This window comes from Poecilia reticulata, linkage group LG15 (assembly GCF_000633615.1).
Source record: "Poecilia reticulata strain Guanapo linkage group LG15, Guppy_female_1.0+MT, whole genome shotgun sequence".
NCBI lineage: Eukaryota > Metazoa > Chordata > Actinopteri > Cyprinodontiformes > Poeciliidae > Poecilia > Poecilia reticulata.
The window spans coordinates 223693-251183 of record NC_024345.1 but is presented as its reverse complement, the minus strand read 5'-3'; the positions used below and the strand labels follow the sequence as shown (position 1 = coordinate 251183).

The following is a 27491-nucleotide window of genomic DNA, read 5'->3' as shown; positions in this document are numbered from 1 at the left end:
ATATATAATATTTAAGCTATGACAGCACATGTAAAACGGTGATGGTGAGGTGAAATTTTGACATAGCATTTTCCACCAACCCCCATTATTAAAAATCCAATATGGATGTCACGTAGAGACTGTAGTGATGGCCACACCATTAAAAAACCTGTCAGTTTCTATCTATTTATGAACCTGTTCTTTTAACACAGCCCCACAAATCTAGAGAACTATGTTAGACAACAGAGTAGCTTATAATGTTACCTTGGTCACAGGACTCAGCAATTAGAATAACATACTGGTTTGGAGAGTTGGCCCTTCCTGTTCTGACTTGACTGTCCATGGTTGCATAAATTTAGGTCCATAAAGACAAGAATGAGCCAGTTTAGTGAAAGAACTTGACTGGCCTGTGAAGACCAGTCAAGTTCTGATAGAATCTGATAGAAAACCTTTAAGAACGATTAAATCTGAGAATTCAGGCCTTCTGGTTCAACATCAGTATGTGACCTCACAGATGTGTTTCAGACAGAATGGTAAAAAAGCAAAAACAAACAAAAAACACACTTCCCAGAAGAGCCGAAGCTGTTATAGCCACAAAGGGATTGCTGCCATTACATTACACCCTATGGATTAGAAATGGGTGGTCATTTAATTTATATGCCTGAAGATCGATTAGTGGGTGTTTTAGGGAATAATGTGCAGCTTTTTCTTAGTTGTGAAATCCAAACCTGCTCCATGTGGGAGAAAAAAAAATCCACCCAGGGTTATCCTTAGTGTCTTGCATCAACACACTTATACCAGGACTGCTGAATTAATCTCTCAAGGGTTTTTGGTCATATTAGGAAGCTGGATCATGTCAAAGACCTTCAAAAATTGAAGAACTCTGAAGAACTCAACCAGGCTTTCAGTGAAACAATGAAAAAACTGACACTTCCTCTGTCGGTAGCTTTGAAGTGTTGAGATCATGTTGTGAAGGGAATGGTTAGCTTGTAAACTGAGGTAATAAAAACAACCATCTGTGCTTTGTGTCTGAATATAGAATCTTCCACCATCATACCGTAGGATCCTAGTCATCGCATGCCCATAATGCACTTGTTCTTGCATTTGATCACCCGCAGTAGCCATGTTTCCATCAATGTTTTTTGAAGTATTGCATTATCGTTGATGGAAACTGCTAAATTTGAAGTAACTTCCTCAGCTCCACAAAAATGTTTTTATGCTTGTTTTAGTAGAGTTAATGCCCTAAAGGGGAGATGGAGATACATTTGCTGAATAACAGAATATTTACCTCACATGACCATGACCAGCTGTTTCCATTAGTCATGTGTAAATTTTTTTATCAGCTTGAAACATCACCAGTACTAGTTGACATGGCAAAACAATGACAACTTGCCCAATGGCAACACATTCCTGAGAACTTCTCTCCATTTCTGAGATGTGTGAACCAGGCTTAGTTTGCAACCTCTACTTCCTGTTTATAGCCACCATGTTTAGTGTCAACATTTGATGAAATTACACTTTACATAGCCTGGTTGATTAGTTAAATGCTTAATTTGCATATTCTTTTTCACGACATTTTTAAAGTTTGCTCAAAATTCACACAGCAGTGGGATGGAAACATAGCTAGAGTGATGTGTTTTTCAACTTGATTAAGACTCCTTGTCTACTATATCAACTCCTTTACCAGAAGTTGTATCCTTAGAAAACTCAACATGTACGCTAATGGACACCATCACACTTTACACATGGGTTAAGACGAATAAAAGTCCCTTTAAACACACTGACACTATGTAGTCATATGAATGCTATTATCATACAGTACATACTATTGTCATATGCATTAAGACAATTCATAGATGGATTGTATTATATCTGTGACAGTTAAGAGCAGTGAAAAGTACAAATCAGTCAGATGGCTACAAAACCTCAATTTATATAGACCAGGATTTCATGCAATTTCATGCAATGCAATTAAAGTCTGAAACACCCAAGTGAGGTGAAAACTTTTTACATGCATGGAAGCTGTCACTTTCTGTGGAATTGGACTGTCATAATAATAGCATATGAAATGTGTTTAAAGAGTTAAACCTTCCTGTGTTAGGTCAAATATTCAGATATAAAATATAAAACGTTCTCTGATGTAAACGTATGGTCTCATAACCTTTGTGAGGTGAGTGGATTTGTGGAAGAGTGTTGAGATTAGAGTTGTCAGAGAATCTCTGTATGTTTTCCACAATAATGTACTTCCTCTTTTGTTTGATGAAGGGATGATGCACACGGCCAGTCACTGTTCACATCCTCATCCACTGGCAGCGGCGCAGGTTCCCCCGAACATGGGCTATCACTCTTTCCCACCATTCAGACTGAGACTGATCTCTGTAACTAAGTTGAGATAAGCTGCTTATCTCCATTAATGTCATGAGTGCATGATCACAATTCAGAGCACATGGTCCGTTTGGCTGAGCAAAGCCCTGGCATCCAGAGTGCAGCTAACAGTCAGTGTGTGTAAGGCCTGTGTGACCTGACTGAGAGGAGAAAGAGTGGGAAACACCTTGTAGCTCTGTATGGGCTTAACGCTTAATAGTAGAGGAGGAGGATGAACTCAGACGCTAGCTGTGACCACCAACAACTGGCCTAATGTCAAAAGGTGCTGTATGTAACCATATTTCAGTTGAGCATACCTAAATGTAGATAATAAAATTCAATCTGGTCCCTAAAAGGGTGTAAATAAGATCAAACACAAGCCAGACGTACAACTTAAAATCACCCGCTCATAATTCTCTAGATTCCTCCTTGACACAGTGAGATGCCACAGAGTTGAAGAGAGTCTTGTCAGGGCCTGAACCTCTCTAGGAGGAAACAAATATGTATCTTGTCACCTCTGTACAAAGGTGACAGGCTGTACCTGGCTGAAAGTCATATTTTAGATCATGAGTTTCAGGAGGAAGGGAGTGCAGATTACTGACATCTGTTGAATGTGCAGGAAGTTTTTCTGCCAGGATATCATTAAAGCTGTTTGCTTTGTGAATTCACTGCAGAGACGAAGCTACTAATATGCTAAAAACATTCTGTGGAAAAAAAGGAACATTATTACTTTATAGTATAATCTTTAAATGTGATCTTAGCAATCATAATTTCCACTCAAATCATGGTAAATAAGGGACAAATAGAAATACATACACAGTAAAAGATGTTGGACAAGCAATTAAAATTGCTCTGTTAATTTAACTGGTGTCGCAGAGCATTCAGACAAACCTGGATGGAGTGATACTTAACTGGACCTTTGGTATGTCCATGACTCCTCAGCTCCTTAGCAGCTGCTTCCTCATACCATTCTAATGTATCCTTTGTAGAACATATTGCTGAGGTTCTGTTTGCTGGATCTTGTCAGCTTTCTCAGAGTTAATAGATAAAGCTGATGTTGATGTAACCTGGTCACGTCCTTGTTAAAGGTGCAGATTCACTCTAAGCATGTCTTCTGCTTCACCTACAACATATTTGCAAGTTCTGCTTTATAATGGAGTCATTGCTGCCGCCCTCAACCCAAAAAAAGCCTAAGGTTTTCACAGTTTTAAATAGAAACAGTTTGCATTTTATTGACATGTCTCACCTCTTATGTTTTTGATTAAATCCCTAATTAACGGGTTTCTTATCTCTTACTTTTAGTCTCTTATTCTGTCATACGCACGCACGCACGCACGCACGCACGCACGCACGCATCACACACACACACACACACAGCAACCTGGCATGGTTACGGGTTTTGGTATCTGACCTTAGATGCTCCACTATGTGTAAGGACTGAGCTCTTAGCTTCTGTTCTGTCTTTGGTCCAGATAACTTTCTAAATCCTAAGACTGAACAATTAAGCATGGTGACACTGCTGTTGGAAGAATCAGAAGAATTTAGCAACTCTTGACAAAGTGATTATGCAGTAATTGATGATATCCAACTCATGGTGAAGAACTGCATTCTTTAAATATGGAAAAGTCTCACTAAATGGAAGTGTTGCTGTCGACTGGTCACTGATCACAGCTGTGAGTGCAGCTCACAGCTGTGATCTGGGAAGTGTGTCCACTGTCACAACTAAAACACCTGCTTTATTCAGATTCACTGTTTATGTTGTTGAGGAAAATCTACATGTAACTTAGTTTTGTTTATGTTGCTCTTAAAATTTGTTCTTTTTTGGTATCTCTATGCACTCGTAAATGGATTATCTGCTTCTGTTTATTTGTGTTCTTATTTTAATTTTTTTTTCCAGAATCCGGCCGGTGCCGATCCACTCTGGACAGAACCAGCAATACGTCATCAAGCCCAAGTACTACCACACACACACCACACACACACAGATGCATGTTCAGCCCCAACCTGAGCGCCCCATCCCTCTGACGGTGGGACACAACTCTATCCATGGTGAGCAGGTCCTCTTCTGTCTGCTTTTAGTGTTTTGGTTTGTTTTATACATGAAAACTAACTTTCAACAGGAATTTCAGACAGTTTGCTTTGTGCTTTCTAAGCTGCTGCTCTTCATAAATCCACCACACAGTGTGATGTCTGTTGTTTTTAACGTTTCAAAAATTTTGACAAGTATTTTTGATCAAAGATTGGTACACTGCAAACAGGAATTGTAGGGAGGATTTATGAACACCCGCAATTAGATTTTAGATAGAAATTGAAACCTGAAATTGAAATTGGCCTGGGAACGCCTTGGGATTCCTCCGGAGGAGCAGGAAGAAGTGGCTGGGGAGAGGGAAGTCTGGGCCTCCCTTCTGAAGCTGCTGCCCCCGCGACCCGACCCMGGATAAGCAGAAGAAAATGGATGGATGGATGGATGGATGGATGGATGGATGGATGGATGGATGGATGGATGGATAGAAATTGAAAAAAAAAAACTTAATTGGGCCACTTCAATTAATTTATTTGCTGTCTAAAATAAATTTGAGACAAGTCAAGACCTTAAAAAGAAGAAACATACTTCTGTTCTGTTGTACATGACTGTCTTTTGCTGTAAACAATCATCCTCCACTGTGAAGAGAGAAGTTTCGATCCAAACTAGGTGGCTATTAATCTTAGTTCAATATTTGGAAGCGTGGCCAACACGGACTCAACAGCTTCGTTCTCTCCCTCCACTGCCATTGCTAAAACTGCAGGCGAACTGCAATTCTAAAATAGTGCAGAAAATTAACATCATTGTTCACAACTTCTTCTCCTTCTGTTCACTGATTGGCCCGGTAGAAGTTCTACCAGAGGAATACAGCTTAATGTGAGGAATCCCAGACGGAGATGTGAAGGGAAATGAGAATCAAGCAGACTTCTATTGGAAAAAAATGGCCAGATTAAGACATAAAGGAAGCATCTTTACATCAGTCATGCTTTGAACTGTGGGAGGATCTCTGTCTTTCCTACTTGTTTTGTTATCAGCTTTAAGATCAGGACACTAACTGAAGCCTATAGACACTTGGCTGTATCTTAGCCTTTTTACAGTTTCTTTGAGCATTTTATTGTCTGACCTTGTAGTCTTTCTATGTCCACTATTGACAATATTGGCAGAGGTTCACCGTATTTTCACTTGTACCTTATGTTTTCCCTGTTGAATGGTGGAGTTCATTTTTGCTGATGGTAAGCGTAATTTGTTTCTTGGGTCTTTGATGATGTCTTTCCCTTTTTGGCATTGTGTTAGCACACACCTGTACCTGTAAGGTGTCACCTTACAGAAAATTTTATCAAACTGGTCACACTTGTTGATTATCAATTACTCAAATTCAACTTCTAAAGCAATAAATGCACTAGAGAACACCAGACACATTTCTTCCAGACTTCTGTAAAGGGATTTCTCTTTGCTTTCTCTGCTCGCTGCAGACTGGATGGATCTCATTGTGATCCTTTCTGTTCTCAACTTGGCTGATGTCTGTGTTTTTGTCTGAGATACTCTGCTGACTTCCTTTCCATATGCTTGACAAGGCTGACAGTCTGCAGGAGGCGTGTGCAAAACCTACATAGTTACAGATGTGAAATCAGTAGATGGGGAAGTTTTCTCATTGCTGTGGTCAGAAGTATTTCTGACATGTTGTCACTAGGAGAGCACAAATCTGCCTGGGGAACTGCTGACACACCTAATTATAGCTCCATATTTTTCATCTAGAGAAGTTTAGCAAATTTCAAAGACAGAATTTAGTACGAGAGATAAACACGACTGTTCTGATTGTGTCCCAACCAGTCAGCTCTGTCTCCTACAGATGGCCGAGCTGACTTAGCCAACAAAGATGCTGGTAAATGTTCACTCATTCTCTCAGTTTTATTTCAAAATGGCTACAGTCCTGTGGGAAAGTATTTGCCCCCTGAAAAGGTGCTGGCCTGTCTGTGCCAGACCCAAAACTCCTACAGCCATCAGCTTCACTCCACGATTGTGCTGTGAAACAGCTGAAAGGCACAAACAGAGCAGAACACACTGGAGTTGAGACGAGAGAAAAATAAAATAAATAAACTGATCAACACAGTATTTATTGGGATTTTCTACTCTTTACCCCTTATTTTGAAAGAGAAACAAGAACTCCACATACAAAGCTTATATTTAGCCAATAATTGCTGGTCTAGATGCAAAAGAAGTGTAAATAAATGTAAATAAATAAATTAACAAATGTTAATGAGCATGCAATTATTTTTCCACTGAAGATGATTGAATTTAACAAAAAAATTAGGTAACTAATTTAGTTACATATTTTAGAGATAAAAATTCCAAAATGATTCAGTAAGGAGAAGACCTCTAACTCCAGTATGTAGAGATGAAGAGTTGTTAAAAAAGCACTTTGTTTGATTTATTCTGAGATTTCACCTTAACAAGTACTTTGTTTCTACGATTGTTCATTAAACATTAATACTTTTGTTCCTGTTAGGATAAATATTAGATCTGACTAATAATTTTCAAAATAACACACAGCATCCAGTTTGCTTTTTTCCACGATGATGAAGTGTTAAAATAGGCTTAAGAACAAGCAGTACAAGTTTGAAATCCCAGCCGACAGCAAACCAGACTAAATTACATGCGTTTGATGAGGAAAAGTTTTTTAGACCTGACAAAAACCCACTGGAAAAAAAACAACAACCTCTGGCCTTGAGAATAATTAGTGATTCCAGTGTGTGTTATGAAAATCATTTGGTATGTTTGGCCTGTGTGTTGTTCCAGTAAAGATCTCACCTGTACACATAGTGTTTAAATCATGGAAGTATTTCCATAGACATACGTTGCAGGCATCCTCCTGTAAATACTGCATAATACTGGGTAAAATGTTCCTCTGGCTGCTCGACTTGATTCCATAATTGTGCTGTGAACCAGTTGACAGGCGCAGACACAGCAGAGCTCCGTGGAGACAGGGTTTTGGACCCGGAACACAGAACCCAGGAATCAGCGCAAAGGGAACAGATTTTTAATAACGCAGAGAGACGGGAAGATAACAGAGAGAATTAAAACAAAACTTAATAGAACAAAGAACACTTTGATGCTAAAATGGGCAGAAAGACAAGCTGTGAACTAACTCTGAGGTAGATATTATATGCCTTCAGGTATCTTTTCTTCCAGCCTTTTGTTGTGTGGGCTAGCATTCTTGAGGGTGGGGAAAAGACGATGCAGAAGGAGAAACAAGTCGATAAGCTCTTCCCTGTCTTATTTCCGGCTTGCTTTCAGGATGAGCCGTTCAGTCTTCATGTGAGATGAAGAAGTTCTGAGGATAGTTAGGCAAACCTGAAATAAAACCAGATAGAGGGAACAGGCACCAGAAGAACGAGAAGTGTGCATACAGGGGCAGAAGTTGCTCATCGTTTTTGTCCAAGTCTTCTGAGGAAGGATTGGACCACAGCCCAGAGTTTTGTTTGTTAACCTCACCCACATATTTTCTTTTTTCCTTGCGTCTCATTCACATTTCGGAGGCGCTGTTGGATTAAGTGGAGAGGGAGGAGTAACGCGAGCCCTTTGAAGGAGGATCCACATGCTGAAGTTTTTCAGAAATGTTAATGACAGCATAGTTTAGTTCACTGTTTTGACTGGAGTCTCGGCAGTTCTGAGGGACCAGATTCAACCGGAGAGTAATTCGGCTGCTTATGGCTCTAACAAGACTCCTGCTCTCCCTCCTCCTGGTTTGTGCCGTTTTGTCAGCAGCACTGGGGAACCAAACAGGAAGGATCAAGGTGGTCTTCACACCCACCATCTGCAAAGTGACCTGCGTAGGAAGCAGATGTCACAACAGCTGTGAGAGGGGAAACACCACCACCATCATCAGTGAGAACGGCCACGCCACAGACACGCTGACAGCGCCAAACTTCAGAGTAGGTAGGTGATCCTGACTCTGGCTGCTTCTGGTTTTCACCGTCATCAGCGATCATTGTCTTGTCTCTAATCATAAAACAAAGGTTTACCTCAACGGAAGAAAAGTATTTGAATTGTGTGGACGTTGCTCAGAGAATTTGTGAATGATTGCCGGTCTCTGATGTCGTAAAGCTGTGAGATGCCAACATCGATTTTAACTGCTTCGGATTTCTCTTTTTAAGAAACGAGTGCAACAACTTTCAAATATGCAAATATAATCTATTTCTACTTTTTGCATGGATCAAAAACTGAATTGCCTTTATGAAAAAGTGTCTGTGAGACAGTAACTGACAAGAGTTTACACAGCTGCCTCTAAAGGAATTACTGAGACTACAAAAACAGTAGTTTTTAGATTAATCTAAAGCAAATCTTTCATGCTAGACCACTCAAAGCCCCCAGCATAAGGAGTTGTTTTTTATTTGCACACCTCAAAATATAAAAGTGCATTCTGCCAAAAATATATATTTTTTATCAGATTAATTTCAAATAATAATAATAATTTTAAAAAATGGTCATACTGTGCTAGAAAAATCATTGTTTTACTTTCTGCAAATGCGGGAGCTTTAAACAGCCTTACTATCAGGACCAGAGGCGAAGTCACACTGTGTGTGAGCTAGAGCAGTCACTGTTACTGAAGAATTGTATTATTAGTTCAAACCATGATAACATTACGAATGAGATATCTTAAACAGTCTTAAGTGTTTTATGTCAACCATTAGTAAGATTAATGCAAGTTGCCTGGTTACCTGTTCTGACTGTGTATGCTGATTCAGGTGGCCAGCTATGTTTTGGCAGCATCTCAAAAGAATCAGTCTTAAAAGTTTCTATATTAGTCATGACTATGCCACTGCTCAACAACATAAGCAGCAAGTGTTCCGTGTGCAAAGAACCAGTCAAAGTTCAGCTGCGACTCACCTGTTTTTCTAAGTTAAAGAAGCCAATATACAAGCACACAATGTCAGATTTCTGCACAAAGTGACAGTAGAGGACTGAAAGAGTATTTATAGAATGGGCATATTGGTAGCAGCTCAGTACATAGTACCATATATCTGATTCTATATCCCTTGCCTTCCCTGCATTACTTTGGAGCAGAATGCTTTAGATACTACCTTTATTCATTTGTTATTTTGTGGCACTGATAATAAAAGGAGGAAATGTGTTTTTGATTGTGGGTGTGAGTGGTGACTGGATTTTTCTCCTCTCATTGTGTCCTTGTGTCTGTACTGTGACATGTTGGCATAGATGTATTCACAATAAACAGTAGAGAATTGGATAGAATAGCATTCTAAAAGATCAATTTCCAGATGTATTTGCAGGCATGTGAAAGAATTATTCATTTCTGAAGAATTTTTCCTTTGATCGCATGACGAGGCAGACTGAACCAGACTTTCTGAGAATTATTTACTCACCAGCTGCCACAAGAAGCTTTACAACCACAGAGGATCTCCTTTGGGGTCAGAGTTGGGGGCCTTTGGATGGGATGGGGGTTGACTCTGGAGGCTGACTAAGTTGCTCCTCCACTTCTATACCTGATGAAATTATAGTTGTTATTTTTGGTTGAAATGATCTGGTTTCTAGACAGTCGTGAGCAGCGACCATCCTGAAGCTGACTCTATCCTGAAAGTTTAAACCGAAGATCCCATGAAGCAGCTTCAGTGCTGTGGATGCCATTACATGCGAGTACTGTTGCATGGATTCAGCAAACTCTGTCTCAACCTGCCTCTGTTTGAACAAAGGATAGCTGAGTGTTGGAGCAGAACAAGCTGAATTCTGCTCTGACTCAGCTGAACAAATGATTGGGCCTGGATTAATGCAAGGTTTAAAAACGCTGTTAACCCTGCATGAACCAGGGAATTAATTCCTTTCATGTTAAGTTCAATTTTACTGTACCAAATGTAATGCACAACTAACGTCATTAACAACAGCTCTAGTGCATCACTTCTGGGTGTACACATTTTCCGTTTTAAGTTGCCATAACTTCATGTTCAAGAATAGAAAATGAGAGCCATTAAAAAAAACTAAGACAACATTAAGTGAATATCATAACAATTATTATCATTTAAGATATGCCAAAACTGTTAAAGTTTGTGGAATAGAGTTCACAAACTCTTTTCCACAAATAGAGTTTCTGGAAACCATTAATGTGTTTTTGTGTCATTTTGATATATGCTGTTCACTGAACTGTTTATTCTTTATAATCTGAAATATCTGCTTCTTACTGAGGATTATTAAACCAAAAGTTCAGTATTCTGTTTGATCATATATTCCTTTAATGATAAATCCTCTTGATAATTCACGCAGCTGTCCTTAGACATGGCGTGGTGCAACTGTTTATCCAGTAATTGTGTAGACATGAATCTCCTCTCTAACAGAAGAAGAGCACAGTCTGACAACCTATGCTGATCTGATAGAACACCGGACAAATTCCGAACATTTGTGCTCTCAACATTTCTCTCCAGAAGACTTTTGTCATTTGTACGAGCAAAACTGGCAAACTCTCTAACAGGTGTTTGTTACCTTAACGAGCTAAAAACAAATGTTGTGCTGACAATTTTTTATCCACAAAGCGCCTAAACCCTGCTGCCGCTGAGTAGAGAGCGAAAAAATCAGGGAGAAACATCAGACAGTGCAGGAAGCTCTTTTAAATATTAACAGAACTCTGCGGCAGTAGAATAGGCAGCACTACTGCTGCCCCGTTTACGTCCACACAGGGAGACTGGTCACAGAGCTGTAGAAGTACTTACCAGATCACACAGTCTGACCAGAGGTATGTGCCATTTATTGTTTAATTTTGGAAGCTAAAGGTGGCAGGAGTAGCAAAACACCAGCTCCTCTTCCTCAGTTTGGTCCTCCTCAACTTCATTACCTCTTGAAGATGTTTTCCCTCCAGGTTGATTCCTACAACTTTGATTGATTTGAATGCACTCTAGTTCAAATTAAAAAAGCTTAGTGACGTTACTCAGCGCTGTTTTGGCTGGACGGATCTAGAACGGTTGGACCATTATGTCATTTACCCAGAATACATTGCAGCGTGAAAAACATGGCAACGTTCACGTGACAATATTTTATTAAAATTAATAAAAACTAAACTGATTACAGTATTATTAATGTATTGCTTTTACATCTAAAATAAGTAGTTCTCAAATAAAGTGTATTTTTACAACTAATCATGGATCCTTTTAAGGGACTTTGCATATTATACTATTAAATCAAAAATGTGAAGTCAATCGGCCTGTTGCTCTTAAATAATAGAAGATTCAAACATAAAAGTAGTGGTGATGATGTCTTTGTCTCTTCCTCTAGTTCAGTGGTTCTTAACCTGGGTTTGATCGAACCCCAGGGGTTCGATGAGTCGGTCTCAGGGGTTCGGCGGAGCCTCTGCCGTGGAGGTAAAGACACACTTGTGTAAAGTCGTGATGACGCCCCGCTTTGCCATCACTTGCTGCAGAGGATCAAGTTACATTGCTTAGCTAATCATAGCTGCGGAGGAGCGCTGATTGAAGGAGTTCCACTGTCAGCATGAATTTGAACTTGTGTCTTTAATTACTTCAGCAAAGCTCACAGTTTTTTACCAAATTCTGTAGCTTTCAGTGTACTTCTAAATCTGCTCCTTAGTCGCATCTTTTCGGGGTTGATACTGCCTCTAGTGGTGTTGGGGAGGTAACACAACTATTATAATTACATTACTAAATCAGAATACCCCAAAGTCTTTATTATTTATTATTCATTTTTCATTCTCTTAAGAATGTAGAGCTAATTAAATGATCTAAACAAGACCTTAAAGTGGTTCCAGTTTCTCTCGATGGCCAACCTGTTGAAACTGTGGCAAATTTTAAATACCTTGGGCCGTTCCTGGACAGTCAGCTCAACTTTGCTGAAAACACTGACTATATTTTGAAGAACTGTTCTCAGAGACTCTACCTTTTAAGAAGAATTAATGATCTATGTCTTGAATTTGGGGGGGAAAAAAATCATATTTTATTTATCACTACAGAAGGGTTCAGTGAATGCACATATGAAACTGGTGGGTTCGGTACCTCAAAAAAGGTTAAGAACCACTGCTCTAGTTACTAAGCTCTGGAATAAATTTCCAGCCAACATTAGAGCCACTCCAAGTATGGGCTTTCTTTTTCAAAATACATTTTAAAGATGTATGTCTTCAAGTCACCATGTTGCAGAGAACGGTTCTTTTTTTCAGTATCATGGACATTTCAAGGACATCCTCAGCTCTGTTTTTCCTCCAGGTTAAACCACCTCTATGCTACCTAGACACGCTACATATCCTGGTCTTAATGTTTAGATCCACACTGCACTTTGCATATGTTCAGAAGCAAAGGTGATGACTTGTGTTCCTGCCCAGGCTTGCTCTTGTTCCCCCCTCTCCCTTACAGCCCTTCTCCCTCTTTCTGCCATCTCGCTCATCTGTTTAAAAATGAGCAGAACTGAACCAAGACAATGGTTTATCTGAAATCCAAACCGAGCTAAAGGGAGTGCAACAAAATAAATCACACTATGTTATCATACTTTTGTTATAAGAGAAAAGAGGAATCTGAAATGAGTCGTGATTCACTGAAAGCAAAAAGGTGGATCTGGTTGTACTCCCTTTTAGTCTCTAATGTTCTTTACATCTCCTATCAGAGTTGTCATGACCACATGCTCTGAAAGATCAAAAGTGAAAAAGTTTAAACATAACCTAATAATTAACATGGTCTTCTAATATTCATCCAAAGTGATCACTGTACAGTAAACCTCCATTTTACACCAGATCTTGTGAGCCTGTAGACTGGTTTGATACTGAGGCATTTAACCTGATAATCAGATGAAGAATGATAACAGTGGCAGCCTAGTTCTTCATCCATCCGTCAAGTGTTTATTATGCTTTAAAACCTGAGGACTGTTGCTTCTCTGTTGCATTCAACAACTTTCCTGTCAAACATCCAAGTCTATTGATGGAGGCCAAATGTGTTTCCTCTGTAGAGAATTTAGAGGGAACTGGGAAGACGGTGGAAACCTGATCTTTACTTCAATTTATCTTCCACAGGATCGTGCTTGCACTGAGCCAGAACCTGTTATAATCTTTAAAAGTCATCTTGAGAAATGGTTCTTCTGGCTTTCAGGGGGGCTTTTAAACATTTCTTTTGACGTTTTAATGGATTTCCAGTCCAACCGTTTTCAGAAGGAAGCTAATGTTTACAGCTGTTCAGAGAGTTAATGTGATCCTGCTTCAAGGAAACTTTGTGTTCGTGATGGCTGGGCCTGCTCAGCACAAACAGGCCCAAACAGGAAGTTTGTGCTGAGCAGCTTGTATTCCATAAAACAAATAGATTCCCTAAAGTAAAACTCAATAGTATCACAGTATCAACACACAATTTTAAAACGGAAATGTAGAACCTCTAAAACAAGAGGCATCAATTGTTATATTGCTGTTGCTAAAATAGTATTCACAATAATGTTGTGATGCTTATTGTTATTTGTGTTTTCAGACACAGCCACAGAATGACAATGAAGGAAAAGAATGAGTTCTGACATTTTATGTAAAAGGAAAATCATCCATTTTTTATGCCTTTAATTGCTCCATTTTGTATCTGTTGCTACATGGAGAACGAAGTGACCCTTAAGCAGGAATTGTGTTTTTAATGTATAATAATAATCTGTCGAATTTTTCCTTCTCTGTTCATAAACAGTCATCAGAAAAACTCAGCTTTGTGAAAGATCTGAAAAGTATTTATTTTTCTCCTGGTATCCTGAATGTTTCTAATTAAATCTGATGATTAAGTGGTGATGAGGGTCATGGTTTGGACAGGAAGCTAATTCAGTGATGCCTTTGATGACTTGGTTTAGTCTGACATGAGTCACAATGACTGTGCTTCTGTGTGTGAATCATTTCTCACACTTACCAGACACTTTCTGTCTGGTAAGTGTGAGAAATGAAACGGCGAGATTGGGGTGAAGCTGGAATCAGTGTTAAACCACGTCTGGTTTGGCTGTTTTGTCTTGAACCTCATCGGACTCTGTTAGATAAGTCAGAAGTAGAAACTTTATATGTTTATATCTGACCTCTTGTTTGGTATGTAATAATTATATTTCTGCAATTAATGGCTGGTTTGTCTGTTTTCAATGTAGCATTTTCTGTTTGTACATGCAGTGTTTGGGAAAAGAAAGTACACCTTTCTTATCTTCCAGTTTTACAGTTTTACATGGGCAAAGGTAATATGGTTTGTGCCAGAATTATTTAATTCCAATGTTGTTAAACAAATTTGAAATCAAAATGCTAACACTGTGTAAGAAAACTAAGTACACCCCATATTTTTGGCAACTCTTGAACTACCAATGACTTCCAGTAGTCATTTTTGGGTGACTATGTCAGCCTCGCGTGTTGAGGATTTTTGGCCCACTCTTCTTTTTAGTTATTTTAGTTTATTTTAAAATCACACCACTACATTTTACTAAGAGTAACGTCTGGACTTTGACTGAACCATTGCAGCACCTTTAGGCCTTCAGTTGTAGACTTGATCCTGTGACTGACATCATTGTCTTGCTTTGTAGTTGAGCAGATGATCCCATATTTGACTCTATAATACGTTGATATACGTATGAGGTTGTGGCTGTCAAGGTGGCTATAAGGTGCTGACTGAGGAAGCTCATACAACCAACCGTCCACCACCACATTGCTCCAAAGTGGTCAAATCCAAACATTGATTTCATCTATCTTCTTTAAGAAGTCTTGCTCTTACAGAAGCCTTGTGGTCTTTGGACAGAAATAAACTTTTCTTGTGGTAGCTAAATGTACCTCCTTAATTATCAGCAAACAGTCTTTATTGTGGATGGTTGTCAATATTAAGAGACATTTACTCTATCAGCTCTTTATTTTTTACTCTAAGAGGATTGTTCTACCAACAGTTCCTGCTCTAACATCTTTTTTCTGTTGTGTCCTCAGTGGTGTGTCACCTGCCGTGCATTAATGGTGGTAAATGTAGCGCCAGGGACAAGTGCCAGTGTCCCCCGAACTTTGCTGGCAAGTTTTGCCAAATGCCCATTCAACATGGACACCAGCAGCACCAGCAGTCGTCTGTGGCCTATGGCCAGGCTCAGATTGTCTCTACACATACCCTGCCTCTCACATACAGCCATGGACAGATGCCTGGTGAGTAGACACTACTGTTATGTCAGTTCTACTTTTAAAAACTGAGTGCTTTGTTATTTATTTCAACTCTTGATTTGCAGACCATTCCTATGTGATTGTGAACGAAGGATTTTAATGATTCATTCTTTAGTGGTCCAAATCAACTATGTGAAGTGCAGCTTGTAATGACCAAAGCCTTCTGTTTCCAGAACTGGAATAAAAATAAAAATAAAAATCATTTAATTTTTTTTCTCTCAAACTTTAGCCATTATCAAAACATTAGTATTTTTTAAATGCTATTAACTTTAAGGGATTCTCTTTTCTGTTACCTGGTTAAATTTCTAGTAGAGCTTTAGAAGGTCTGTATGTTTCTGTGTCCACTACAGTTATCTGGTATAGACAAAAAGGATTATGGGTAATTTAGTTGATGCAGCCCCATTTCCTCACTTTGTCTCACTTTGCTTCCTTGTAAAAAAAAAAAAAAAAGATGCATCCCTGCTGACCAGAGCCATCTGTCCCACCTTTAGGGAACGGGTGAATGATGGGAACCAGCATATGGAACCAAACAGAATTAGAATAAATTGTGTTGAATTTATCTTAATATAGCTGGATACCAATTTGATTAGGTCAAACATAAATTTGAAAGAGATTCATAATGGTAGTATAAGACTTTTAGATTAACTGAGACATATTCAATGGCCAACATAATATTCTCCTGATCTCTGTTGGTTTTTAGACTCCATTTTTCCTGCTATCCCTTAAAGCCGTAACTGTAATATCCATCTCTTGTATCTCACCAGTGTTCAACCCAGGCATTGTTAACATCCACATCAAACATCCCCCAGAAGCCTCAGTTCAGGTTCACCAAGTATCCCAGCTGGACAATTACTCCAACAATGGGCACCAACAACAAGGGTCCCACTCAGGCTCCTCTTCATCCAGCAGCTACAGCTACCACCACTCTGAAAGCAGCCAGAAGGTTCAGCAGCACGGCTACAACATGGTTCATCCCAACCACCATGGCTACAAGGTGCCCCATTACCAGCCCGTCGCCTCCAAGAACACCCTGGGTCGCTGCTTCCAGGAAACAGCAGCCGGTCAGGTAGACCGTCAGAGATCAGTACTACGAGTTACCGTCATGTCACACAGCAGGCAGTTTTTCACTCTTTGTCTGTGTATGTATCCTAAGAGGAAAAAAAGTTGTCACATGTTGGAGTGTAACTGTGTTTAGACTGTTTCCAGATTACCTTGATTTCAGAGAAATAATGTGAAAAACCAAGATTCACTTATTTATTTAATTTAGGGTAGTTTGATTTAAATACATGCCCGTTCTACAGGGTCTCTGCGCCTTGTCAGTCTTTGTCTCGCTATGTTTTCATCCAATTGTGATGCAAAATACGACCTCGTCAAAAAAGAAAATGATTGTTAGGCGTCTTTCTAATAATTAGTTAGAAGCGAATCAATCAGGCCACGCAAAGCGTAACTTCGTCAGATGTTTCCGTTACAAATTGCTGAGAAAAAAAAAACAAATGTAGAAATTTTCAGTTTCATGCCTCTAGTGAGGTATACATACATTCAACAGTCCATCATAATCTATTTTTACTCATCATCAGGCTGAACAGAGAATCCACATCATGAAACCACGCATCAAGCACATACATGTAACCCTCTTAAATCATAAACATAGACATGGATTACCAATTTGTCTCAGAGTTTTGATATTAATCTTGACGCTGAGTTCACACTCTTCTTCCCCACTGGAGACTGGAATTGCAAGTGGCAGCTAAAGTTTTGAAATCAGGGAACATCTCTCAAATTGAAATGATCAGAAATTGGCAAGATTCTCTGAGCGAGGGAGTATGCGCTCATTCTGCATCAAGCGCTCTCCAAAACCCCCATAACTTTTCAACGCACTGTCAGCTCCTGGATGGCGAGAACTTCTTTGGAAAATGTGTTTCCATCTCCCTTTTTGTGCATTAACTTTTTTTTTTTTTTTTTTTTTTGCTAAATCCAAAAACCATCTCAAGTGAGCATAAAAACGTTTTCGGAAAGTTAGGACATTTTTCAAATTTTGCTGTTTTCCATCAATCTATTCTTATGCGAAACTTCAGCTACTGATGTTTAAAAAAAAGTTCCTTTACCAAGGACAGATCAGCAGGTTGTGGGAGAAGCCGGAAACAGTCACAACCTGTCATCTGCTAGATGACCACTTATGATAGGATGGCTGTGAGAGTCGTCATGATGTATGATCAGAGGTGGTGGCAATTTCAAACAGACCTGAAAAGAAGGACTTGTTTTCAAAATGTTCAGTTCAGGATGACCAGGCTGACAAATTTAGAAAGGCAAATCTCAAATGACTCAGGCATGAGCAGAGGAGATTAGTGAACATTTTGGACAGACGATGTTGAATGTAGAGCTGATGGAGAGGAAGAAGACGATGTGGCAGTGAAGGACGTTGGTGAATTAGAGGAAGCAGAGGTGGAAGCAGGTGATCTACAGCGGCCCCCCTAAAAGGAACAGCTGTACGAAGCAAAACATCAAGTTAGAACCTAAAAGCAAATGTCTGCATGGAGTTTGTTTCTTCCAGACTACAGCCTGGTTTGACCTTCACATACCAGACGTAGTAAAATTCTTCCACTGAAACGTGTTCCACATCTGTCAAGCCAAGGTTAGCACAGACACACCACAGCAGGTTGTTAAAATGGACATCTTTATTGTGTCACTGCCCGAGCAATACAACCTGAGTCCAGTGGATGGTACTGATATCAGGTCCTAGACAAATAAAGAACAGATTCGCTGGCTGATGTGGAAAGAAATATCACTCTGCTGGGTTTTCAAGACTTAAATAGTCATGAGCAGGTCACATTTTGTGAGGTTGTTTTTGCCATAAAGATAAAGAGTTGGTGCGGGCTGAAGAGGAGAAGCATCACAATGATTTAGAGAGGTGGAGGTTTAAATGTGTTTGACTGTAAATAATCAGGGATGGAGAGAAAGTTGAGCACAGACGCACTTTGTGCTTTTCTTTATGAGATAAAATAATAATCCATCTTCCTTCCATCTGCAGTGTGGAAAGGCTTTACCGGGTCTCACCAAGCTGGATCAATGTTGTGCAACAATTGGGACCTCCTGGGGCTTCCACAAATGCCAGAAGTGTCCAAATAAACCCTGTAAGTACAAATGTTCAAGAGTAAACTGCAAAGACCTTTTTACCTTATGTGTCCTGTTTAGCCTGTGTGTCCTGGATGTAGAGATTTTAAGTTTACAGACAAAATAAGAGATGAGAAGAAGATCCAGGTTGTAGGAGTTGAATCATTAAGCAGTTATGCAGGCTTTCCCCTGGTGTATTATAAGTGGATCACCAGGCTTTACTTGCATCTTGCAAGGTCTAAGGCTCACAAATGGTGCCATCCTCGTATGCTCTTACAATACCTGGTAGTGCACCTCTGAATTTTTGTACCTCTCTGCAGATTGAGTTACTCTGTTCGTAGTATATTTCCATATAATTTTAAAATCGGGTTAATTTTTTTTCTTCACTCAGGAAGATGGACGTGACATCGGTGACTTTATCTCCAAATTATTTCATTATTGCAGTTATTCTGGCAAAACTCAGCAAATGGCAACAATTGCAATTTCAGGAGAAGCTTTACTTCAAATGCAATTTTAGACTGTCAATTTCACAATGGGACAGAACTAATTATCCAGTTGGCCACCTCATGCTTAGTTTTCACTTCGTGGTATGACACGGGTCTTTGCAGTTCGATTTGATATTTTATCCGTTTTCAGGAGAGCATTTCTACCGCCACGCGCTACAAAAAACATTTATGTGTGTTGTTGTTGTTGCAAGTAGTGAAATTTTTCTGTCCTTCAATTAATGGAGAGTGTTGTGAGTCCCAACTCTACCGTACCATTATTAACAACTGAAGGAGGCCCAGGAATGGTGTGGTACATAAAGGTTGGTTGTATTGGCTGCTTTTACTATGGAAACAGACTGAATAGCATACCGTACCGCACCGACCTTTGCTGTTCCACTCAGAGGAAACAAGGCTTTTAATGTCTGTACGTTCTGAGAGTGTAAAACCAAAGTCAGATACCTATTTTTGTGAATACAATTTTGACCAATGAAGTTGATCCTGATTCTGGTTCCAATAATAAAAACTAAAGCACTGAAACATGCTTTATATATTAACACACAGGTTGCTCTGACCACAGGAGTTATTTCCAGAGAGGAAAGGGACCGGATGCCATGGTGGCATGTGGTGTCAGCCCTCGCCTCTCTGCTCTTTTTATAGAGTTATACAGAGTTGTGAGGGGGAGCTATGAAAGGTCCTGTCAGTCTTTTTATGTAGCAGCTAGCTATTCAACACTACTCCTTTTATAGATGGATGGAAGCTTTAAAGCCAAGGTTCACCATGTAAACCCACAAAGGCTCAATTGAAACTCCAGTAAGGGATTTTGATTAAAACTCCTTCCCTTGCAAGGTTTTAATTGAAACAGCTTGATTGCACCTGCGTTTTAATCCAGTTGTTCCATTTTAACATAAAAGGTAAAGATGCTGATAAAAACTAAAGGTTTGGTTCATAATCCTTTGTGGTTCATTACCGCAACTTGAACCAAGGATCTATTTTCCCAGGTTGGAATCATTAACTCCTGAGAAAAAGTTACCGTACTCTCAGTAGGTGAACAATTCATATTTTGCACATTTTCTTCTGATGGATATTTGAAAGAGTTTGTCTTTAGTGGTAAGTAGTTAAGCACTTTGAGATAAATACTTATTTCATGTACATACAGTGGGAGGTATTACACATCAGAGGATTTGCCTGTTGGTTTTTTCTCTGCAGGAAAGGAAAAGGTTTAAGTTCAGACATTCTTTTCCCTTTTGTTTTACAGTTGAATGTGAAACAGTCCATTGTGCCTTAGAGACATTGGTAACTGGTAGTTAACTTAGCTTTCTTGGTCAAACAAATGTTGCTTTGTTGTCTCCCACAGAACAAAGCCTCTACTTGCAGGTATTTGTGTACCAGTTCCCGCTGGTGGCCTTATCCAGCAGTGGGGAAAAGCTTGGTTTCAGTTTCGACTGCAACAGAAATGAGCTTCTCAGAGCAGCATTTGACTCACTGGAAGTTGTATTGCTTTCTGATCAATATTTACATGTGTCATTCATACCTGCCTGGTCCTATTCTAGGTTAGGATCCATCCGGTTATCATTGAGTGAGAGGTTGGGGTCTTCTATCATTTTTACAGAGATTCAATCATTCTTTGGACTATGACTTACCAAACAACCAGCACCTCTGACCGATGTGAAGGGAATGACTGAAAAAGCAGTTTTTATGCCATTCATATGCCCATTTTTCACCTCATCTTTCTAGATCTGCATAGTATTAGGAACTTCTAATATTGGAAAATGATTGTTGAATATTGCAATGATAATACCAGTTTCCTTTTTTTATCCATCCTCACAGTGTCCCCACCTCTCTTGCTCAGCTTAAAGACTTTAAAGATCTAAATGAGCTGTTGACATAAGACAGGAAACCAAAGTAGTCAAATTTACTATAAGCCAGTAAGGCAAGTGAAATTATCTGAGAATTGCTACAAATGACAACAAATGACAATCACTGTGTCTTTACTAGACTTTAAAGATGGTTTCTGTTCATTGTAGAAAGTGTGTGCAGTTCTAGAAACTCATTTAGATGCTCATAAAATATCCTAGTGTCTGGAGATTTATGAAGCTAATATTCCAGTTGCTCACTTCCGGCTCCTGCTTCCTCAGCTATCCCTCTGATAGACTGTCCTCTGGGATATAAGAGGATCAACAGTTCTCACTGCCAAGGTAAGAGCTTCACCTTTTAATTATCTTTTAGCCGTTCTAGTTGTTGACCTTTTATTTCCAACTGTGAATCTTTTGGAAAAATTTGAACAGTTTGAATGAATTCAGTGACGTTTAGTACCAAACTAGCTGCAGAAAAGACACTTTACATGTGTGTAAATTTATGGCTTCAACATGACAAACTTGGATGACTTCATATAGAACAAAATAAGACATTTTATTTCATTGTTTGTTGCTGCAGCATAAGTCTGCGTAAAATTTAAAAGGAACTGAAAGGTGCATATTTGACACCTTGTCATGGTTCTGCCTCGTCTCTTGGTACGAGGCCGCCCAAAAGCTTCAACAATAAGGTTTTGTTGAGCGCTAGGGATGAGTTAAACTTGCGCTCTGATTGTGAATTTGAAAAATCTATAGTGATATAAGTTGCAGTGCTGAAGTGATAAATTTTAAATGCCTATTTCCATAACTCTGAACTCACTTTGCTGTGGTTTCATAGGAAAAAAGCATAAAAAAATCTTCACTCTGGAAGATGAACGTAACATAAAATAAAGCAAACACATTTTTACCCAAATTCGTTTTCTCTGACCTGTTAAAAACCTGATAATATTTAGGTTACTGATGGTGTTTGACAAAATGAAATGTCATTTAAAAACAATGTGTGCATTGTTTTTATATGACATTTAAAAATGTGGCAATGTGTGCAGATAACAATGACGGTTTAGAGCTGTTTGTTTATGCACATTATAGCATAAAGATTTTACTAAATATGTTAGCTCCTAAAGGCATATAAGACCTGAAGTTGTTCAACATTTTGATAAACACCAGTAGAGTCAACTAACTCTGCATCTTAAAGATTGTTTCATTGTTCTCTGAAGTGATTGAATCTTCAAAAGAACTCCCCTCAACTAAACATGTTTTCCATTTTTACCGACTGACAGATGTGGATGAATGCCAGCTGCAGGTCGTTTGTCCTAACGGAGACTGTCTGAACACGATGGGCAGTTACATGTGCACATGTAAACCAGGCTATGCCCCCGACACCTCTCTCACCAACTGCATCCGTAAGTCCTCCAGTCTGCAACTCCAGTGGTTTCCGCTGCAGCAACCAGTAGCTGCATTTCCATAATAAATATGTGCAAATCTGGGTCTGTATTCTGTTAATGTCAAAAAACACAATTTGCCATTAAATAAGAAATTCAACTAAAATCACACGTGAATAAGCTTGTTCACATGATAGTCATTAAAATTCGTGACACCGATGGATGTGAACGGTTAAATGAGATATATTCATAACTCAGCCATGGCGCTAGCGCTCATCACGTTGGTATCTTATTTAGTCATTGGAGTGACAAGCCTGTTATTCTTGGGAGTGGCTACGTATGTGGCATTTTGGGGAAATTTCAGTCTGATTTAACAGAAGAACTATGGATTCAACACCTTAGGATGACACACAACTTTTTATGAAGTGTGATGCTGTGAGAGCTCTGGTGGAGCCAGCTGCACATTGTCTGAAAAAAACAAAAAAACAAAAACAAACCATCATCCTACTACCACTTTCTGTCATTTTCTTTTAGGTTTTTGCCAGTACTTGCATCCAGTTGTTGATCACGTGACTTGCACAATGTCCAAAAAAAAGTCTCTCTATTGCAATTTTGAGTAATACATCTAAATTAACATGGCCAAAATCCCCCACCTCATCCAGGAACAAAAACTTTCCATGGAAAACTTTTTTTTTTTCCAACATTGCTAGGTTTCTATTAAGCGAATTTATTTTTACATGTTCATTTTGCACAATTTTATGGTAAATGGAAATGCAGCTGGTGATGAACTCTAAGTTTGGCCAGTTTCCATACCCTTTGAAGTTGATATTTCCTACCACACTTTGACAACAAAACACTGTCTGATACTGACTCACTGCCAGAAACATATAGAGACAACATGGGTTTGTTTACCAAATTACAGTAAAAAAACCAAAAAGATATAAACATAATTTTGATAGTGAGCGTGTGTGTCGAGCACCAGAGCAGAGTGCGTGTGTGAGTGTGTGTGTATGAGTGCTTGTCTGTTTCAAAGATTAAGACCAAATAAAACCTTAGTTTTCATCACTCTTCTCTTTAGTATGTTTTTGAATTCCTGACTCATATTACTATTGTTTTTGTTGCATTTATTGACACAGTTAGTGATTTGCTGAGCAATCCATTTCTGTATTCATTCTTGAAACTTGGAAATCGTCAGTGGATTTAAAATTTTTCCAGCAGCACAGCTCTTTGTCTTGTAGGATGTTCCACAAAGCTGGAGGCTGAATTACCTCTTCAGCGTGTCATTAAGTTTGGCAGAGGCCTGGTAATGAGCCATTCGTTTGATTCAGGTGTGTTGGAACAGGGAACAGCAGCTGTCGAGGACTTGAGATGGCGACCCCTGCTGCATAAGATTCAGATCTGAGAACTGAGATGACTGAAAATTATTTTGTCTGGTGAAGCTTTTCTGGGCTGATTTGGTCAGACGTTTTGCTCTACATCACAACCTCTAGTGAGTTTTCTTTCTAAAGCCATTTTATAGTTATTTAAATTCCTCTGCTACTTCAAAGACTTCATTCAACATCGTAGAGCCTCTACCTTACCTACCTGTGTGTATTGTGGTTTTTTACGGGTTCATCTTTTAGATCCACCTTTAGTGTGTGTTGACTAAGCAAACACACAGTTCCAATTAAGGTCCCGGTAGAGTTTAACAAATTCAGTGTTTACATGTCTTGGTGAAACAACAGGAATGTATTTCCTAGCAAGCCTAAGTAACTGTTTGGTGTGTAGATACCATCTGGTGACTTCAAAAAGCCGCTTTTTGCTGTTGTCCTCTTAACAGTGACCTCCTGCATGCCTTGAACTCAGCCAGCATCTGTGTGTTAGTGCATGACGTATTGGCATTTTTCTTATTTTCTTCCATCTTGCAATCTTTTCTTTGTTTTGTTGACATATGTTTCTATTTTTTTTTAGCTTTGATTGTTTAGATACCAGTGATGGGTTTCTGCAAAACCACAAGATGTCATTGTGAATAACCCAGCAGTAGAATGCTTGTTTATGTGTCGGGGGTTGTGTTTTTGGATTTGTGGGCGAGAGAAGGTTTACGCTGGTGAAGGGAACTGCTTTATTTCTTCACGTTTTGTCCTCTCTCTTCAATATGTGTCTCCTACGCTTTGGTCTACCATTTCCTACACCTCCACGTTCTCCGTCCTCCTCCTGGTGCTGCTCTTCAGCCAACACACCTGCCGTCCAGGAAGAAAAGGGCGCTTGCTTCCGCTACGTCAACTCAGCGAGGCAGTGCTTACACCCAGTGTCTGCCCAGCTGAGCAAGCAGCTTTGCTGCTGCAGTGTGGGCAAAGCCTGGGGCCCTCGTTGTGATAAATGCCCCCCTCCTGGAACAGGTAAGGCTCCCAGCCTCAGAGTATTTATCGCTAAGGAGCGTTACCACTGGTCCTTCCTCCCAGCAGCTGTGTGACTTTATGACCATCACTGCTGTATGACCATTATTAATTAATAAATTAATCCAAAGTTGATTGATCTTATCGGTCGACTAACAATTAATTGATAAGCGGCCATTTTATTAAAAACCTGAGTTTTCTTTTGTGTCCACAGGGTCGACCGTCTTTCCATAAGATGAAGGGCTACATTTTTCATATTATGCTGAATTTTGTTTTAAAAACAAAGCACATTGTTATATTCTAACACATTTTTTTGAGCTGTGTTATGCTGAGTAAACAGAAAATTGCGGTTTTCTCATATTATTACACGTTGCCATATTTATAAAATCTAAGAAAACTGGAACCTCTTAGGTTGCTAAATAGAAAATTTTAAGATGAAAAGAGTAGAATATGTGGAACATTTAATTTCCCATGAACACTGGGATGTTCGTATCAACGAAGTGGAGGGAAAATTATGTAGTTCTCTGCTGGCATGTCAGTCTACAGTCAGTGGTGAGAGCGATGCTCTGTGCTGTTGGTCATGCTTTTAATTCAGATTCCTTTGTATTGTAGCGCCTCCAAGCAGGTTGTTATGGTTACTCTCTGATCAATCTTAAAGCTTCACTCACTACAGCACACAAAATCAACCGTGCTCATTGGCATCACATTTTTCTTCCCCATCATGTTAGTTATTCTGTGTTATTCCATCTGCTTTGCTCTCATATTCTCCTCCTCTTTGCAGCACATTCAGTTTGGAAGTTGCTGAATAAGCGCTGTTAAGGTGAAACTTAAAGAGTTTGTCGAGTGTTTATATTTCAAAACAGAACCGGCTGTTTCATTCTGCCGTTCTGGAAAGCTTCCATAATTATTATTTCTCTTACAGCTTGCTCTGCTTAAGGATAACGCCCTCTTTTGGATGGCGCTGCGGACGTTACTAGTTAATTGATTGGAACTAATTTTAATCTAAGAAACCATTAATTGTATGTCAATTGTATTGTATATCAGTTAATTGTATGTTGATTAATTGTTTGCATCCCTAAGACCCTGCTGCTGGCTGGACTGTTTTCCCATGTCTTTGAGGAATATACTTTTCTGTCATACATTCAAATATATGTTCATATTTTATAATTAAAAAAAAATAGAAACAAAAATATATATTTACCTCAGTCAGTTACATGTTTCTTTGCTCTGATTTTACTTTTTAATAAGTCCACAGAGTTTTCTTTTCCCTATCCCGGAAGCTTTCCCTTACTGTCTTATTGTTTTCTGGTTTTATATTTTTACTTTAATGTAAGTCTATATGATCTGCTGATTTACGGTGCGTTCACACTGCAGCCTGAAGTGACCCAATTCCAATATTTTGGCGATTACGATTTTTTTGCCGGGGCCGTTCACATTGCCAGTAAATGCTTTCTGCAGTGTGAACGGGCAAACGACCTGAAAGTGTCCCACATGCGCACTAGAGGGCGCAATAGCATCAGCGTTCTCAGTGTTCTGCCAAATGCGACCTAACATAAAAAGAAGTAGTGCTCAGTGTTTGCGGAAGTAAACATGGAGGCTAACGGTGGAACTTAGCTTACATATTTGAAGTTGTTGCCCAGCCGGAGCAACATATTAACAACTTCATCCTCATATAGTCCGTCATTGTTGTTTTTCTTCCCGCTTGCGCGTATCAGGATGCAGAATAGTGAGATTTGTTGAGAATCAGTGACGTTCAGTTTGGATGAATGCGACCTGGACATTGGGTCGCATTTGAATCGGATATGGGTCACATTCGAAAAAGAATCCGACCTGTGCTGTTCACACTGCCATGAAAAGATCGGACACAGGTCGCATTACTTAAAAAAAAAAAAAATTGGAATTGGGTCACTTCAGGCTGCAGTGTGAACGCAACCATAGTGACAGACCTGAATTCTCCCATTGGGGGATAATAAAGAATGTTTCTATTCTATTCTATTCTATTCTGTCCATGAGAGGTATGCTGCTTGACTTTTTTTTCTAGGATTTATTGCTAAATGTATCTTTTAATTATCCTAATATGTTAACAGCAGTTAAACTTTCAACATTGGTGTCATAGTTTTGAATTTGCCAATAATAGTTAACATGATGCTTTTACTTATTGAAAATAATGATGGGATGCTTTGTTGCCTGTGCTTGTGTTGTCTGTAGCCTTGTTTAAAGAAATCTGTCCCGGCGGAATGGGCTACACCGTTTTACCAAACCCTCCAGTAAACAAGCCAGTAACCGTTTTCCAGGAACCAGTTGACCTGTTACCTCTGCAACCCCTGCCAACGTCAGAGAAACCAGTGGAGGCCTTTGGGACACCAGAAGAGATTCTTCCAGGTCAGGGTTTATTCGTTTAGGATTAAAATCTGCCACGGGAATGAAAATCCAACAGCTTCATATGTTTTTGTCTCTGGCAGAGCTCTTAACATTCTGTGTGTCTGCTGTTCCAGAAGGTCTTGTCCTGTTGTCAGTCCTGACTTTTCTTTGGTCATGCATGCTTTAGTATTGCATGCATTGTTAAAACTTAAATCAGGGTATCATTCTCTTTTTATAGCAGGAACTGCTCAAGAAGGAATCTTCTTGTCATGCACACGCTGTATGGGTTGACTGGTCATGTTTCTGGAACTATTTTAGATTAAAATATGTGTTATCTGCATCCACCATTTACATATAATGACACATATGTAAATATGTCATCATATTTACCCCATTCTCTCATATTGTAGCACTCAAGTCCTTTAATTAA

General features: G+C 39.3%; 1 protein-coding gene across 5 annotated transcripts in view; it reads left to right on the top strand.

Moving 5' to 3' along the window:
- ltbp1 (latent transforming growth factor beta binding protein 1) overlaps positions 1-27491 on the top strand; it is a 77390-nt gene that overhangs the window by 25548 nt on the left and 24351 nt on the right. For 4 of the 5 annotated variants that reach the window (XM_008428984.2, XM_008428986.2, XM_008428983.2 and 1 more), the window contains exons 4-12: positions 4241-4392; positions 8132-8302; positions 15276-15482; positions 16262-16563; positions 18526-18628; positions 21229-21288; positions 22224-22346; positions 24536-24703; positions 26909-27082. In XM_008428984.2, the coding sequence (XP_008427206.1) occupies positions 4241-4392; positions 8132-8302; positions 15276-15482; positions 16262-16563; positions 18526-18628; positions 21229-21288; positions 22224-22346; positions 24536-24703; positions 26909-27082 (1460 nt within the window). The remainder of the gene's footprint in view (positions 1-4240; positions 4393-8131; positions 8303-15275; positions 15483-16261; positions 16564-18525; positions 18629-21228; positions 21289-22223; positions 22347-24535; positions 24704-26908; positions 27083-27491) is intronic. The other variant, XM_008428985.2, reaches the window with a different exon arrangement.